The sequence below is a fragment of the Nyctibius grandis genome, chromosome 23, assembly GCF_013368605.1.
Source record: "Nyctibius grandis isolate bNycGra1 chromosome 23, bNycGra1.pri, whole genome shotgun sequence".
NCBI lineage: Eukaryota > Metazoa > Chordata > Aves > Nyctibiiformes > Nyctibiidae > Nyctibius > Nyctibius grandis.
This window is the reverse complement of record NC_090680.1, coordinates 5,641,847-5,657,234: the sequence shown is the minus strand read 5'-3', so window position 1 is coordinate 5,657,234 and position 15,388 is coordinate 5,641,847. Positions and strand designations below refer to the sequence as shown.

The 15,388-nt window shown below is 43.7% G+C and overlaps 1 protein-coding gene across 7 annotated transcripts in view; it reads right to left on the bottom strand.

Moving 5' to 3' along the window:
* ST3GAL6 (ST3 beta-galactoside alpha-2,3-sialyltransferase 6) overlaps positions 1-15,388 on the bottom strand; it is a 55,146-nt gene that overhangs the window by 20,432 nt on the left and 19,326 nt on the right. For all 7 annotated transcript variants that reach the window (XM_068417535.1, XM_068417533.1, XM_068417536.1 and 4 more), the window contains 5 exons: positions 7,595-7,694; positions 5,879-5,947; positions 4,532-4,609; positions 1,821-1,924; positions 751-814 (listed from right to left, as the gene is read on the bottom strand). In XM_068417535.1, the coding sequence (XP_068273636.1) occupies positions 751-814; positions 1,821-1,924; positions 4,532-4,609; positions 5,879-5,947; positions 7,595-7,683 (404 nt within the window). In that variant the 5' untranslated portion in view covers positions 7,684-7,694. The remainder of the gene's footprint in view (positions 1-750; positions 815-1,820; positions 1,925-4,531; positions 4,610-5,878; positions 5,948-7,594; positions 7,695-15,388) is intronic.

The following is a 15,388-nucleotide window of genomic DNA, read 5'->3' as shown; positions in this document are numbered from 1 at the left end:
AAGGGTCTGGAGGGTCTGACCTACGAGGAACGGCTGAGGGAGCTGGGGGTGTTTAGCCTGGAGAAGAGGAGGCTCAGAGGTGACCTTAGTGCAGTCTACAACTACCTGAAGGGAGGTTGGAGTGAAGTGGGAGTCGGCCTCTTCTCCCAGGCAACTAGTGTGACAGCACAAGAGGACACAGCCTCAAGCTTCACCAGGGGAGGTTCAGGTTGGACATTAGGAAGAATTTCTTCTCGGAAAGGGTCATTAGCCATTGGAATGGGCTGCCCAGGGAGGTGGTGGAGTCACCATCTCTGGATGTGTTTAAGAAAAGACTGGACATGGCACTTAGTGCCATGGTCTAGTTGACATGGTGGTGTCAGGGCAACAGTTGGACTCGATGATCCCAGAGGGCTCTTCCAACCTGGTTGATTCTGTGTGATTCTGTGAGTATAAAAAGATATTGCAGGAAGATGGGACTACTACATTCAGCTAGCAAGTTCCTAACACGCTTATAAAAAGAAATCTGCAAGTTTAAGCTCCCTCACAGAAAGTTACTCTTGAACACTGGTGCTACATATGTTTAAAGAAAAAAAAAAAAACACATTTAAATCATGGAATCAGTTACATATTGCTTGGACGTTGTCAGTCAGATATGCATCTTGGCTAACTTGGACAATTTCAGGATAACACCACTGACATTCCTTTTCAAATAAACATTAAATATTAAAAATGCAATGAACAGTAACAGTAGCAAATAAATCATCTCACCTGTCATCTTCATTGCGAAGTCCACAGCTCTGCAGCCTTGAAAGGGCTAAATAAAAAAATTGCTCTAGAAAGCAAATATAAAGAAGATTAATGAAAATGTTCAGTACTTTCCAGTATAAAAATAAGCATGCCACCCTGACTACAGCATTTTCAGACAGAGTAGTTTTTATGCACTGCATAAGAACCTCAAAATAAGAACACTTGTAATTCAGGGACACAGGTCAATCAATGATGCCAAAGAAATTCAGGTTTACCAGAGCTCCCCGCTCTGGGAAGCTTTTCCTGCCCCAACACTCCCCTGTTGGAAAACAGCATGGGATTTGTATCAAAAAAAAGTCTTAGTCACAATGAATACACATCAGAAGAGTTTCCAAGACCCACATCCTAATTGACTTTGTTTTTTTCTTCAGCTGAAACAGAAGCAGCCTTGACCCAAGAGGAGGGGCCACAGCATTACGTATCTTGGGAGAAGACATCAAACCAGCCTGCGCTCACTGGCACAGCTGGGCAGAGGCACCTTCCCAGCCCTCCCTCGGTGGGCAGGTGTCTGCTGGACACTCAACGTGCCTCAGAGAGGGCCTCAAGTCATTCCCAAACGTACTTTTCTTCACCGCAATCCCAGAGGGTAAAAGGAAGATTTTGCTGACATAACTGCCCCAACCTGGGGACTTCTCCCTCAGTAGGACTCTGGATCCCGATCAGCTTAGGTGTGTTGATTGAACCCCATCGCTCTGACCCAGCTAATATTTCACCTAGCAAAGCACTAGAGAAATATCTTTAGCCCTACAGCCCACATACAAACAAGAAGAAGCTGAATAAGCTCCACTCTTCTTCACTCCCACCTTTTTGGAGCTTCTCGGCTAAGAGGGACAACCCCAACACAGTGTTTATTTGTTAAAATGAGGAAGGTGCCAGGTCAGAGGGACTAAATGAAACCACTAAGTCACTGCCAGAAGGCCCCAAAAGGATTGGCACCAGTGAACAGGAAAGACCAGGGCCAGATATTCACGTGGCTTTACACGCCATTTAGGTATTTCTGTTTAAAAACAAGGTACATGAGGAACACAAACCTGCTCTCTTTATTCCATAAGGTAGTTCAAACTTATCGCTCCCGTGGAACTCCGCCACTCTGATAAAATCGTTAGCACACAGGAACGGGTATATTTTGTCAACACTAATGAAAGGAAAAAGTAAGAAGTTTCAAAAATCCACACAATGTATTTGAATAAGCCAATAATTCATGCAGCTGCTTTTAAAAAAGCTTTCTTTACCCTACTTCAAGTATTATCGATTTTTAAAAGAAGAAAACTCATGAACACAGGGAAAGAAAGCAGGTGACAGAAAAGGGGAAGATTTTATAATGGAAAATATAGGTAGAGAGTGAGACAAAATGATTTCTCTGCTAGTATAAGTTATACAGTCATTAAAATCGCATGACTGAAAGCTTACACCATGAGACAGCATATTTAAGAGAATACGTAACCCAGGAAGACAATGAATAACTTCAGGTTTGAAAAGTACATAACAGAGGCAGCAAGAAAAATTAAGAGTTACTATTATATATGGCAATTTAATAAATAAGAACAGGATTTTAAACAAGGTGTTTTAACTTGAAAATACCATTTCCTGAAGACATCAGCTTATTTGAGATGCACTCCCATTCCAAACAAGTGGCAGTTTATGGCTGTGTTGACATTAGTAAGTAGTTTGGGGCAACAGGAGTATATCCATACAGCAAAAAAGTACGGAGTTCTCATGTCCACATTACACACATCTCAGGTTTTTTTTCCACTCTGGACTGACTCTAGTAGGGTCCCACAGATTGAACACCCCTTAGCAGCTGCAGCACATCAGCTCAATCCTGTCACGTGCTACCATGCCCTTGGGTTCACCTTGGAGTTAACTGGACGCACACTCACTGAACTGGTTGACTTTATAGCAATCCTGCATACTCGGTCTTATATTAAAATGTTGACACAGAACTATACAGTCACAACGAGAAAACCCAGTGTTGATCGTAAATACCCACAGCCAGCACATGACTTGTTTCTCCATTAAGAATATTAATAGCTGTTAAAAAAACTCTCCCTCTCAGTATCACAAATCACGTATCTCACTCTAAGCTCTACATATTCAGAAGATACTAACAAGAAAAAAAACCCAAAACCCACAACCAACAAAACACCACAGCCCACACACCAAGAACTGGGCCATAGGTTAACTAAGCAAGACCAGCTAACTTTTGAGACACCATGCACTAAACACCCATATTAAATTTAATAACTTGCCTGGCTGTTCAGAAGCAGATGGTAAGCTTAGACATAATAAATAATTTACCTACTGCAAAGAGATTCTTAATTCTAGCTCTGGTTCCTTTCCAATAAATAATTCTGCCAGGTCAGAAATCCTTTCAGCCTCCCGAGGCTATTACCGAAGCGCACAGACCAGATCTTCAGCTCGTGCAAACTATCTCTGTAAAGGAGCTATGGAAATATGCAAGAGACTGTTCTAGCTCTGCATCTACCTTCTTCTTGCTGCGCATCTCCGAGTCCATTCCCAGCCCTTTGCTCAGCACCAGAGCTATCCTGCTGTGCCTGACGCAGAGACAGCCTGGGCGCACCCTGGGGGCGAGGGACCTAGGACCACCACACTGGGCCAGGCAGCTAACCAAAACTCAAAGACTACAGGACTGTTTTGGGGAGGACAAACTTGAGCTCCTTCCACGTTCTTTAAAATAATAATAGCACTCAATTAAAGCCATGTTTTCTTGTACACAAAAAGGACCAAAAAAAAGAAGCAATGGCATCTTTGCTCAGAGCTTTAAGACTCCTTCAGACAGGACTTGGTCTAAATGTCCTCCCAAGCTTTCTCAATACCACACTCAATGTTTGCCCAGGTGAAACACGAAGCCAACAGTACAGCCTGTCTGCTTCTGATCCTGTAGCACTTTCTTGATCTCTCCTTTAAGACTTCTGCTTCTAATAACAGAAACTCCCAGTAATTCCTCACAAACCTCTTGGATGCACTTTGGTGACCAGACACCTCCTTTGTTTTGGGTTGAAGCTCTTCCTTTTTTAATCTGACTGCTTCTTTACAAAGCAAGCTTCCTATGAGTACCTTAAAGTGGAGGACACCTATACACAATTCAACAATACTATCAAGAGGAACAAACCCATGAATAATCTAAAATTTCATTAAAATTTATTTCCATTAAAATCAAAACTCCACTGAATGGGAAGAATCTTACATCATCAGGGACTGGATGAATTTTTGCACATTTCATACTCCTTCCAAACAAAATTGAAGATATTTCCAAAACTTCTCTGGTCCCTGGCTGGTACAGAAATACTCAGCTACCAAAAAAATCTTAATCTTTTAAATCCAGGTTCTTAACAGCAGAATGACTGAGTTTCAGTCTTGAACATGAAGGCTTCTTTTACAGGAAAAGCGTGGGGGGAAAAAAGAAATTAAGGCTTGTATTTCAATCATTAAAATAGTTCCACTGTTACTAGCTACAATATCTGAAGAGGAAGTATTTATTTATTCCGTACATACACCAGCAGGTTGAGCTAGTAGTGTGGTATTGCTCAGATGCTCATCAGTGGCAAGCTAAACAATTTGTGTTGCCACAACCAGCAGAAGCAGCAATGAACCCAAGCCCAAAAGCTGTACTTGCAGAGGTGAATCAAAATGTGAAATAGTCCAGAATATGTAAATAGCCCATTTCTACCTCAATCAGCACAGCCTTTCTTTCCCTCCCTACTTCCCACAGAAGACTCACCCCAGTAAAGATTCAAATGCTGGTTTCAGTAGACAAGTGTCCAGCGTGTTCCTTCTCTCCACAACCGTAGGTAGCAGCCTGCAAAAGAAGAACTTCAAATAGGAACAGGTAGCAGCAACAAGGCAGGGAAACTTGGACAAGCCAAATTAGTAAAAGCTGATTACTGAGTTAACATCACACCAAATTTTTATGATTGCCTCTGTCTGTATTATACAGATGGATCCTTCTCACTGCAGTACGATTACTTTTACTAGTAAAGGCTTTTATCTCACAGTGCTGCTCCAAGGGGTCTACAACCTCCCTTGCTCAGCAACTACAACAAAGCAGCCATAACCAGAGGTGAGATCTCAGGCCCACCTGCAGAGAAGCAGGACACCTGGGCTGAATCACCACCGCAGCCACACCAGAGAGCATCACCAGCACTACTCAGAGAGAAGAGGGGAGGGGAGTCTTGCTTGGAGACAGGAATAGACAGCACCACATAGGGTACTTCAAGGAAAATGAGATTCTTTTTGTACAAGTCATTCCTCTCATAATAAGCCTGACTTACACTTCTAAGCACATTCCCACCTTGGCAATTTAGCCCAATTAATAACAAATATGGAGCCCAGAAGGGAGGGTGAAGTTCAGTGCGAGCAATGCGTGCAGCTGGGCTGCATTAAGAACAGAAGGATGAAACCACCACATTAGAACCACAAGCCAAGCAGACCATTAAGGTTAATTGCTTTTGGTAACCTCAAGCTGTCATGTGAATACTGACACTGAGAAAGCACCCTGTGAAATCTCTCAGCTGGCCAGCTCATTGCTTTCCAGCATCAGCCTCACAGACAGCATTTTGCAGGGCAGCTTCAGAGAGAACAGAGACTTGCTTTTAAGTTTTAGCATAGGCCTTCATTAGTCCCACAAGCCTAATTGCAGGAATGTACTAGCACAAGATCTGCTTATACACGCACTTGCACATCACAAGCGAACCACACCTCTGATGTACTAAATTTTAAGCACAAAAGTTGCTCTAATAGTTCTGCTAATTTTATTCAGGTATAACTCAGAATTGCAGAAATTTGGAAGTTGTAAACAAATGTCCTTCCAACAATTCATTGCTTGTTACAAACAGTCACTGTAACGGGCCATAAATATTAACCAAACACTGGAAACATGACATGGACAAATGCCTTTCTGCCAGACATGTCACAGTTGTGTTCGTAACAGAAACGGCCAATGGACACAGCTGTACAATAACCAGTTGAACTGGGAGACTACGGATTTTAGTCTCAATACCTCCCACCTGCCCACAAACCAACCAACCAACAGAACCCCACCACAAAAAGACTCAACTGCTGAACTTACTGGGTAACTCCACTAGTCTCGTAGGAAGGAGGAGCCTTCACCGAAGAAGTCTGTCCAGAAAAGCTAATCCTGCAAAAAAGGAAATGTCACAACACTGTGGTTTGCTATAAACAAAACCACAACAGAAACCCATTCGAATCAATTGTACACTATAAATAAGACAGATAGAGGCACATCAATCACTGCGTTTAAAAGCTATCACTATTATCTTCATAACACAAACACACTGGTCAGTTGTGGTTGCAGCAATGCAAAGGCCAACGGAAACTCAACTTCTTCACTAAGCACCCTGAATTTGAGGTCCCAAGCCACCTGTCCCATGCAGCCTGGAGACAGCAAAGGCTCACTTCCCACAAGGTTGCCACCGGGACTCAACAAATTTCAGCTTTTCAAAGGGTGCCCACTACACCTACAGTTATTCCCATGTGTGGAGCAGGTCTCTCCCACGTCTTCTATCAGACATCTAAAGGATCACAGAATCACAGAATCACAGAATCACAGAATCACAGAATCACAGAATCACAGAATCACAGAATCACAGAATCACAGAATCACAGAATCACAGAATCACAGAATCACAGAATCACAGAATCACAGAATCACAGAATCACAGAATCACAGAATCACAGAATCACAGAATCACAGAATCACAGAATCACAGAATCACAGAATCTTCGGGATTGGAAGGGACCTTGAAAGATCATCTAGTCCAATCCCCTGCCGGAGCAGGATTACCTAGACCATATCACACAGGAACGCGTCCAGGCGGGTTTTGAATGTCTCCAGAGAAGGAGACTCCACAACCTCTCTGGGCAGCCTGTGCCAGTGTTCGGTCACCCTCACCGTAAAGAAGTTTTTCCTCATATTTATGTGGGACCTCCTGTGTTCCAGCTTGCACCCGTTGCCCCTTGTCCTGTCAAGGGATGTCACTGAGAAGAGCCTGGCTCCATCCTCATGACACTTGCCCTTTACATATTTATAAACATTAATGAGGTCACCCCTCAGTCTCCTCTTCTCCAAGCTCAAGAGACCCAGCTCCCTCAGCCTCTCCTCAGAAGGGAGATGTTCCACCCCCTTAATCATCTTCGTGGCTCTGCGCTGGACTCTCTCTAGCAGTTCCCTGTCCTTCTTGAACTGAGGGGCCCAGAACTGGACACAATATTCCAGGTGCGGCCTCACCAGGGCAGAGTAGAGGGGGAGGAGAACCTCTCTTGACCTGCTAACCACACCCCTTCTAATGCACCCCAGGATGCCACTAGCCTTCTTGGCCACGAAGGCACATTGCTGGCTCATGGTCATCCTAACCATGTCAACAAGCTAACACTAAACACACATGGGGCTGGGGGGAGATATGGACACATTACACACACAAATAAGATATCTCTCCTCACCTGAACACCTATTTTCAGGAAACTCAGAGGGGCTCCATATCTCTGAGGTCCTGATCTCTCTGAGGTCCTGACGTCTCCATACAACCAGGCTGAAATCGACTACTAGGTTTAAAAGTGACACAAGAAAACGGGCGACGGGACAGAATGATCACATTCATTCCCTCACCGTACAAAAAACCCTCACAAAACAAGCAGACACACAGAGTAGTAATCACTTCTGTTGATTACTACCAAACAGCTGTTCAGCGACACAGCAACTCACAGCCACATCTCTCACACAGCCATGAGGGTGTCTGCACTATAAGCGAACAAAACATCATCATACCAGTAGAGGTTATTCCTCCACAGATTTCCATGCAGTATCCCATACATAACAGCAGCAGCCAGGACAAAAAACAGAAGAATTCGTTTCATGACTGGTAGACCTGAAACATAAGAAAAACAAAACAAGATATTTAAATTCAAGTTATGCTATTAAAACGAACTTTTATAAAGCATCTTGAAACCTATGAAAGGAAATCATCATTCATTCATCATCATTCATTACAGCCATTCTCCACCACCACCAATTTGACAGGGGATCACTCCAGTTTGATTTCTCACACAAAGTCCCGGTGACAGGAGCTGAACACTGCTCTGCACCTACCCCACGTGCATACTCTGCACAGTAACACAGATGCATTGAGAGAGGCTCACTCTAGGTTCTCTCTGAAGACACAGGAGGAAGATGGGCTCTTCCAGAAGCACGTCAGAGTAGGAGCTCCTTTCTGTCCACTGGCAGCCCAAAGAAACCAGCCTCTATGGTCAGAAATTGGCCTTTACAAGTACGTGCGCTTCTCCTCTTTCTTGTGCCACCCACTATTAGTTTCCATAATTGCACAGTTAAACTAGCGCTGGCACTTTGCAGGAGGCAGACAGGCTGATGCCGATGAAGCAGAACAGCGTATGAGCTGCCACAAATTGCTACTGGCTTCTTCAGGATCACTGAATATTCTTCAAGCGTGGTTTTGGACATTTGAAGCTGCACTGAACCTGTCTGCTTGTGCCCTCGTGTCCTGCACAGTCTCCAGCTCACGACACAGGCCAAACTTCATTCATCGCTCAAGTGACAGAAAAATGCTGTTTTCACACATCGCAAAGCGAGGAAGAGAAGTTAGGACCCAATCCGTGCAACTAAGTTACAAAGAAATAGCAGAGAAAGCGTTCATTTTTCAAAGAGTTTTCACCTCATTGCACAGTCTAGTAAAAGAAAACTAGAGAAATCTCAGAAGTTTATGTACCTGGCAAGACATGCTGGGGGAAAAGCACGTTCTGCATTGCTCATGTCCAACACACTGAGCTGCCCTTTCAGTAGCTATGAATGAACTGTTGTTGCTCCATCTTCTGCAAGTCCAAAATAGCCATTCTGGCCACAAATTACTGTGGAAATTTACTCAAGAGCTATATCCTTCTCTTATTTTCGCTTTATCATGGTAAGCAGGTTCAACGCACACAATGTATAAACACCTACTTGCATATCTGTATTTTAAAGTGAAGGTAACAAACATCTGTCCAGCAAAAACAAGCCATATCGAAACATACTGCTGCGTTTTTCAAGAGCAGAACCTTTGGCTTTACAGTTTGTGGGGGGGTTTGTTTGTTTGGTTTTTTTATATCCCATGTTGTTTTTTAAAATATTTGAAGTTGCTGTTATTTTAAACCTGTGTTAAACAGCCCTACGGCAATGAAACTCAATGTAGATACAGTCCAACTGATTTACAGCAACACGCTTTATGCTAGTAACATCTTAACATCATACCCTGTATTAAAGGCCAAGAAACTACAAGGGAGCCTTGCGTTTTCTTATTAGAAATTGAGAAGCAAACTACTGCCACTCACATAGCTTCACCCCTGAAGAAACACCTAACAGTGAACTATTTGTTACAAGGACTTGAGTGCAACAAGATACTACCTCCTTATTTATTTTTTTCCCCCCATATCTTTCACAGGAGTAATCGTAGAGTCAGAGATGGGGCTTTATAACAGGATCTACCAGTAACAAAGCCATGCAATGAACAAGCTATAATCTATCAACCTTAAGTACATCCTCCAGGCTGTCCTGCTCTGTTCTGGATGAAATACTCACAGGCTGCAGCTGTTGCAATCTCAACCTTTCATCCCTCCTTGGGAATTAACACTGCCTCCCTTACTGCTCCAACTCCCTGGACTACTGCAAATTTTGTAGTCATTCTCAACTTCTAGAGCAAACCCTAAGTTTTTGCAACAATTTTGTAAGAGCCTTTCCCTAAAACTGCAAGAACATTACAAGAAAAACTCACCTACTGGGTTTAGTCAAGTGTCATTAACAGCATTTGGCTCACGTACTTGAAAAAAGATACTGTGCCCTTTGAATTTTTTTTCCTTTCATTGTCAGTTTTTTCCTTTCATTGTCAGTATTTTTACCCCCTCCTGCTTTGCAAACGTTTGCTAAAATATCCCACTGAAGTGGAAATCAACCGTTTACTTTTTACTCCCTAATTCAATCAATGCAAACTTCAGTTAAACAAGAGAACATAATAAACCAGCTCTTCAGATGAAGTTGCTAAATTAACAGCTGATTAAATCGCTGATTTTGCTGACTTCAATGTAAAAGAGAACCTTGCTGAAGAGTCAAACCAAGCTACAAAGCAGAGAAAAGACAAGGCAAAGCTGCCCATAAAGAGTCTTTTAAAAACAAAAATATTATTTTTAACAGTATTATTCACAGAGAAAAAATTTTGTTTGTAAAGACTTTACAACTAAAACAAGAGAATATAAGTCAACATTATTATTCAAACAGGATTACAAGGAATCTGTAACAACTTCCAGTACCTTATGTAGGACATTCAGCCCAGCACACACACGAGAATGTAGCATCACTAAGAGTGTACCTAACTCAGCTCTTAACATAAAATGGTCTTTAATTATAGAAGTGTCTTCTCACCATCCCATCCCCCAGTGCCTGGCTTCATTGAGTGCTTTGAAGAGAAAGTTCTATAGTCAAGAAAAACGTGAAGATTTTCTTAAATTTTCTCTAATGAAGATTTTCTTAACCTGGTTTAGTAAGCAGAACCATTGCCTTGTTTACAGAAGAAATTATTCTGGGTGTATTTTTAATGGTGACAGCATTTTCCAGCCCTCCCTTCCTATATTAAAATAGCTGAGTGTCGTAGAAAGTTAATCAAAGGAAAACAAACTCCCACAATGCAAATATCGCGCTAGGAAATTCCCATAGTCAGAGATGCAAAAAAATAGGCAATGGAGAAGACAGAGTTCAGATGTAAAATGACAGACACATTCCAGCTTAGTTATCACAATACAAGACCCAGCATCTTGATTTAAGCTCATCAGCCTGACTGACAGAGGTCATGGTGCCCTTAGGTCAAGGTCGGTCAGGGCGAAAGCAAAATAAGGAGGACAAAGCTAGAACTCAACTATTCAATTCCCTCCTCTTTCTAAAAAGCCTACAGTGACACCCACACAATAAAAGGGGAGAGGAACCCATCAGGCCAATGCCCAACATTCAGTGTTAGTTGGTCAATTTTCTGAAAACAAGCAATGGGATGCATAAGTGTTGTAAAAAAGATTCATGAGCATTTTTTAATAGGAATCTAAGCTAACTTCCGCTGTTCAACTTCCCACCTCTGCCAAGGCAGAGCTACAATTACAGAATTAGACAAGACAGACTCTGTTATGATATCAAGAGATCTGAGAGATCAGCCTGCATCGCCTATGGACAGACTGGTCCACCTCAGCTCCCACCAACCCTCCGCAGAGACACATTTGGGTATATGACAAATTACCTACACAAGCCCAGAGGCTAATTTTTTTCTTCCCTTAGTGGAAGTGGGGAACCAACGTCCTTGTCAGAGCTCCATCTTTACTTACATTTAGTCTTTATTCTGCTACTTCAGTAAGTGTGGTATCTGATATGAGCTGCTATCTCATAGCCTCTGCTTATCTCTCAACTTACACACGCAGTTGATGTAGCCACGCCACTGAATAAAACACTCATGCAGGAAACCACAGTTGTTGGACTGGGCAATCACATGACCACACCATGATCACATTTTTTCATAATGCTTGTAAACGTTCCTTTTGTTTTCTTGCTTAAAATTAGGTTGTTAATAATACAATCACAGAATCACAGAATGTTAGGGATTGGAAGGGACCTCGAAAGATCATCCAGTCCAATCCCCCTGCCGGGGCAGGATCACCTAGATCATGTCACACAGGAATGGGTCCAGGCGGGTTTTGAATGTCTCCAGAGAAGGAGACTCCACAACCTCTCTGGGCAGCCTGTGCCAGTGTTCGGTCACCCTCACCGTAAAGAAGTTTTTCCTCATATTTATGTGGAACCTCCTGTGTTCCAGCTTGCACCCATTGCCCCTTGTCCTGTCAATGGATGTCACTGAGAAGAGCCTGGCTCCATCCTCATGACACTTGCCCTTTACATATTTATAAACATTAATGAGGTCACCCCTCAGTCTCCTCTTCTCCAAGCTCAAGAGACCCAGCTCCCTCAGCCTCTCCTCAGAAGGGAGATGTTCCACTCCCTTCATCATCTTCGTGGCTCTGCGCTGGACTCTCTCTAGCAGTTCCCTGTCCTTCTTGAACTGAGGGGCCCAGAACTGGACACAATATTCCAGATGCGGCCTCACCAGGGCAGAGTAGAGGGGGAGGAGAACCTCTCTTGACAATGCAGGAGGGCTTTTCCGTCTGTCCTACTTTTGTAAAGCACTTTTGACTATTACTAAGGTAAATAGTTAATAAACATTTAACTAAAAAGTGGTTCCCACTAAACTAAATACTACTCATCTTAAAGCAATCTTAGCTCCATACCTAGTCGTGTGACAGTTCAACTTCTGGATGCTGCAATTAACCGACCACATGAAAACTTCAGCTCACTCAGACCTCAAATTCAGGATGTAGTGCACGCCCAGTGGAACAACCACACAGCAGAAGGATGTGCAAGGAGGGAGTTTTCTCACATTGGCATTTGTCTCAAGTTAAGCTGCCGAAATGTGAGCACGTTATGGGATGTATCTATTTATTTCTTCTGCCAAACCTATACACTATACGTCATTAACACTTCCAGCTCTTGCTCTAAGTACACACACAGTTCATTAATTCTCCCCCTCTTGGAAGGAAACGCTGTATCAGACAATATAACAGCACTGTAGAAAAGTCTTAAAGGTACTGAAGTGGTTGAGTTAGTCTAGTTCCTTCCCTCACACACTCCTTAAACTTTTTCATAATTTCCAATGCTCCTTTCAATTTTAGTTTATCAAGAAACAGAAGTCCTCAGAAATATTAAGTTTAAATGAGGAATGCAGATACATTGGATTATCTTAGCAAAGTGGCCCTGAATTAAAACTATATTTCTACGTCTCCTACAACAGTGACTTGGTTTAGAAGCGACAAGTTTAACAGTATCTTAATTAGAAAAGATTCTTGTTAACCTGCCCAGCCCCACGCAACCCCGCAGCAGTTATTCTTGTTCCTGAAGGCCTGCACAAACCATGACACCAAAAAACTAACGTTTTACCAGGTTAAAATGTCATTGGGGACTTCCACCACCACATCACACGTATGATCTTTATCGGCAGTTAAAGACTTCTCCTGCACTGGAAGATAAGACTTTTTCAGGCTCTTTCTGCCCTAATCTTTTTCAACAAGGAGGGGATAAGCAGTAGAGGAAGCGTTTGCTGACTATGAAGCCTGAAGCCTTCTTCCCCTCCAAGAGCATATCAAACTAGCCATTTACTTAAACAGCAACCTGATCGTCTTTTTTTCAAAGTTGTCTCCCTCCATCATTATCCTCCAAACACAGCTTCTGTTTGTTAAGGAAGGTCTCCAAAGTTTCCCCTAACATTTCCCCTTTCTCCAACTACTGCAGAAGACCTGAAAAAAAATAGCAAGATCGTCTTTTCTCCAAGTACTCAACAGCAAGCAATGATGTCCAGTAGATTTAATATCACAGTAGTAGTGATGTTTAGTAGATTCAGTCAACCCTTGTGTGTTGGATCTGTGTGGCAGGGCTTTGGTAGTGGGGTAGGGGCTACAGGGGTGGCTCTGGTGAGAAGCTGCTAGAAGCTTCCCCAGCTCCAAGGTGGACCTGCTTCTGACCAAGGCCAAGCCAATCAGTGACAGTGGTAGCACCTCTGCGATAACATATTTAAGAAGGGAAAAAAGAAACTGCTGGAAGACCTGCAGCAGAGAGAAGAGTGGGATGTGAGAGAAACACCTATGCAGATACCAAAGTCAGTGAAGAAGGAGGTGAAGGAGGTGTGTCGGAGTAGAGATTCCCCTGCAGCCTGTGGTGAGGCAGCAGGCTGTCCCCCTGCGGCCCATGGAGGACCACAGTGGAGCAGATACGGACCTGCAGCCCATGGAGGACCCCACACCCGGAGCAGGTGGTGGCGCCCAAAGGAGGCCATGACTCTGTGGGAAGCCTACGCTGGAGCAGTCTCGTCCTGAAGGACCGCACCCCGTGGGAGGGACCCATGCTGGAGCAGTTCGTGAAGAGCTGCAGCCCATGGGAAGGACTCACGTTGGAGACGATTGTGGAGGACTGTCTCCTGTGGGAGGGACCCCACACTGAAGCAGGGGAAGAGCATGAGGAGCCCTCCCCCTGAGGAGGAAGGAGCGTCAGGGACAATCTGTGACAAACTCACGGCAACCCCCCTTGCCTGTCCCCCCTGCATTGTGTTTTCTCCCCATCCCACCCGGCGGGGAGGACTGAGCAAGCGGCCGCGTGGTGCTTAGTTGCTGGCTGGGCCAAAACCATGACACCTTGTCCTTTATCAGCTACTACAGCCAGAAATGTAGCCTCTGCTGACATGAATCCATTGGGGAGAGACGTAGACTGGAGCTGTGTCCACCTTTGACCTCTCGTTCGGCTGCACACTAACTCAGGACAGGCTGCAATAGTTAATAGGTTGGGTTTAGGGCTTAAGTGCTTACCTCCCTCCCTTTCATCATCCTGCTAATGGTGAAACCTATTCTGTACCATAAGAGACAGTGATACATTTATCATTTTGTGGACAATTCATGATTACTTTATTTCGGTTTTGTCTTTCAATTATAGACATTTTGCTCCTCACCAGAACATGCCTGCCAGTGGGGTCAAGCAAGGAGGAGAAGCAACTTTATCAGTATTTTTCTCTGACAATCACAATTTCAGTTTGCTTCTGTCCAAAACCTTCAAGGAGATCTCTGCATCACTTTCCCTCTTGTGTGACTCTCCAGTCCTACTTATAAGCTCAGAAACTCTTCCCATGTAAGCATATCCTTCACCTAAAAGGTATTGATAAAGAATCCAAGTCCAGTCAAATCTATTGTATTTTCACCCCATGCAATCCTATTTTACCTAGACAGGACGGCTAGTGGAAGAGGGAGGTTAGCTCCCTTCCAGAAGGCTGCAGGCAGGCCTGGGAATGGGCAAAATTTATCTCTGTCTTGGGCATAACAGGCAATACAGCACCTACACCCCTCCAAGCCTTCATCTCCAGCCCCATGCTCTCACCTCATTCCCATGACCACCTTTAAATGCAAGAAATTGGGTATGGTGGCTTGTTCTAGCCAAACCTAAGTACTACAAGCTTTTTAAAGCTTACTGAAACAGTCCCCCTTTTGGCTGCAGAAGACTGCTGTGATCCTGTTCTCAGAGGGACCAAAATCAATGGTGTCTGTTGTTTCACAGAGATATCTCGTTTGGGCCTACCCATGCAAAATTTAATGTCACTTATACTGACACCAACTATTAGCTCCAGGGATGAAAAACAGGAGTACAAAGCATCAGCCAGGAGCAAGACACAATGGAGCACAGGCATTAGGCATCACTGAAACGGTCCTCAAATAGGAACAGTATTCGGTGCAACAGTCTGATGCTGAGTTAATTAGCCCTGTTGAGAGGCAGAAGTTACCTCCAGCCTGGGGCTACAACAGTATCGCTATGCCACCCTGGAGATCCATGCTAATATTTTGGCTCAGATATCACAGTGCAATGTGGAACCCTGGCACCACCTCAAGGCGACAGCATGCTCCATGGCACGATGCAGGCACACAATTAAAACTGCAAGCGTAAAAGAGATAGCTG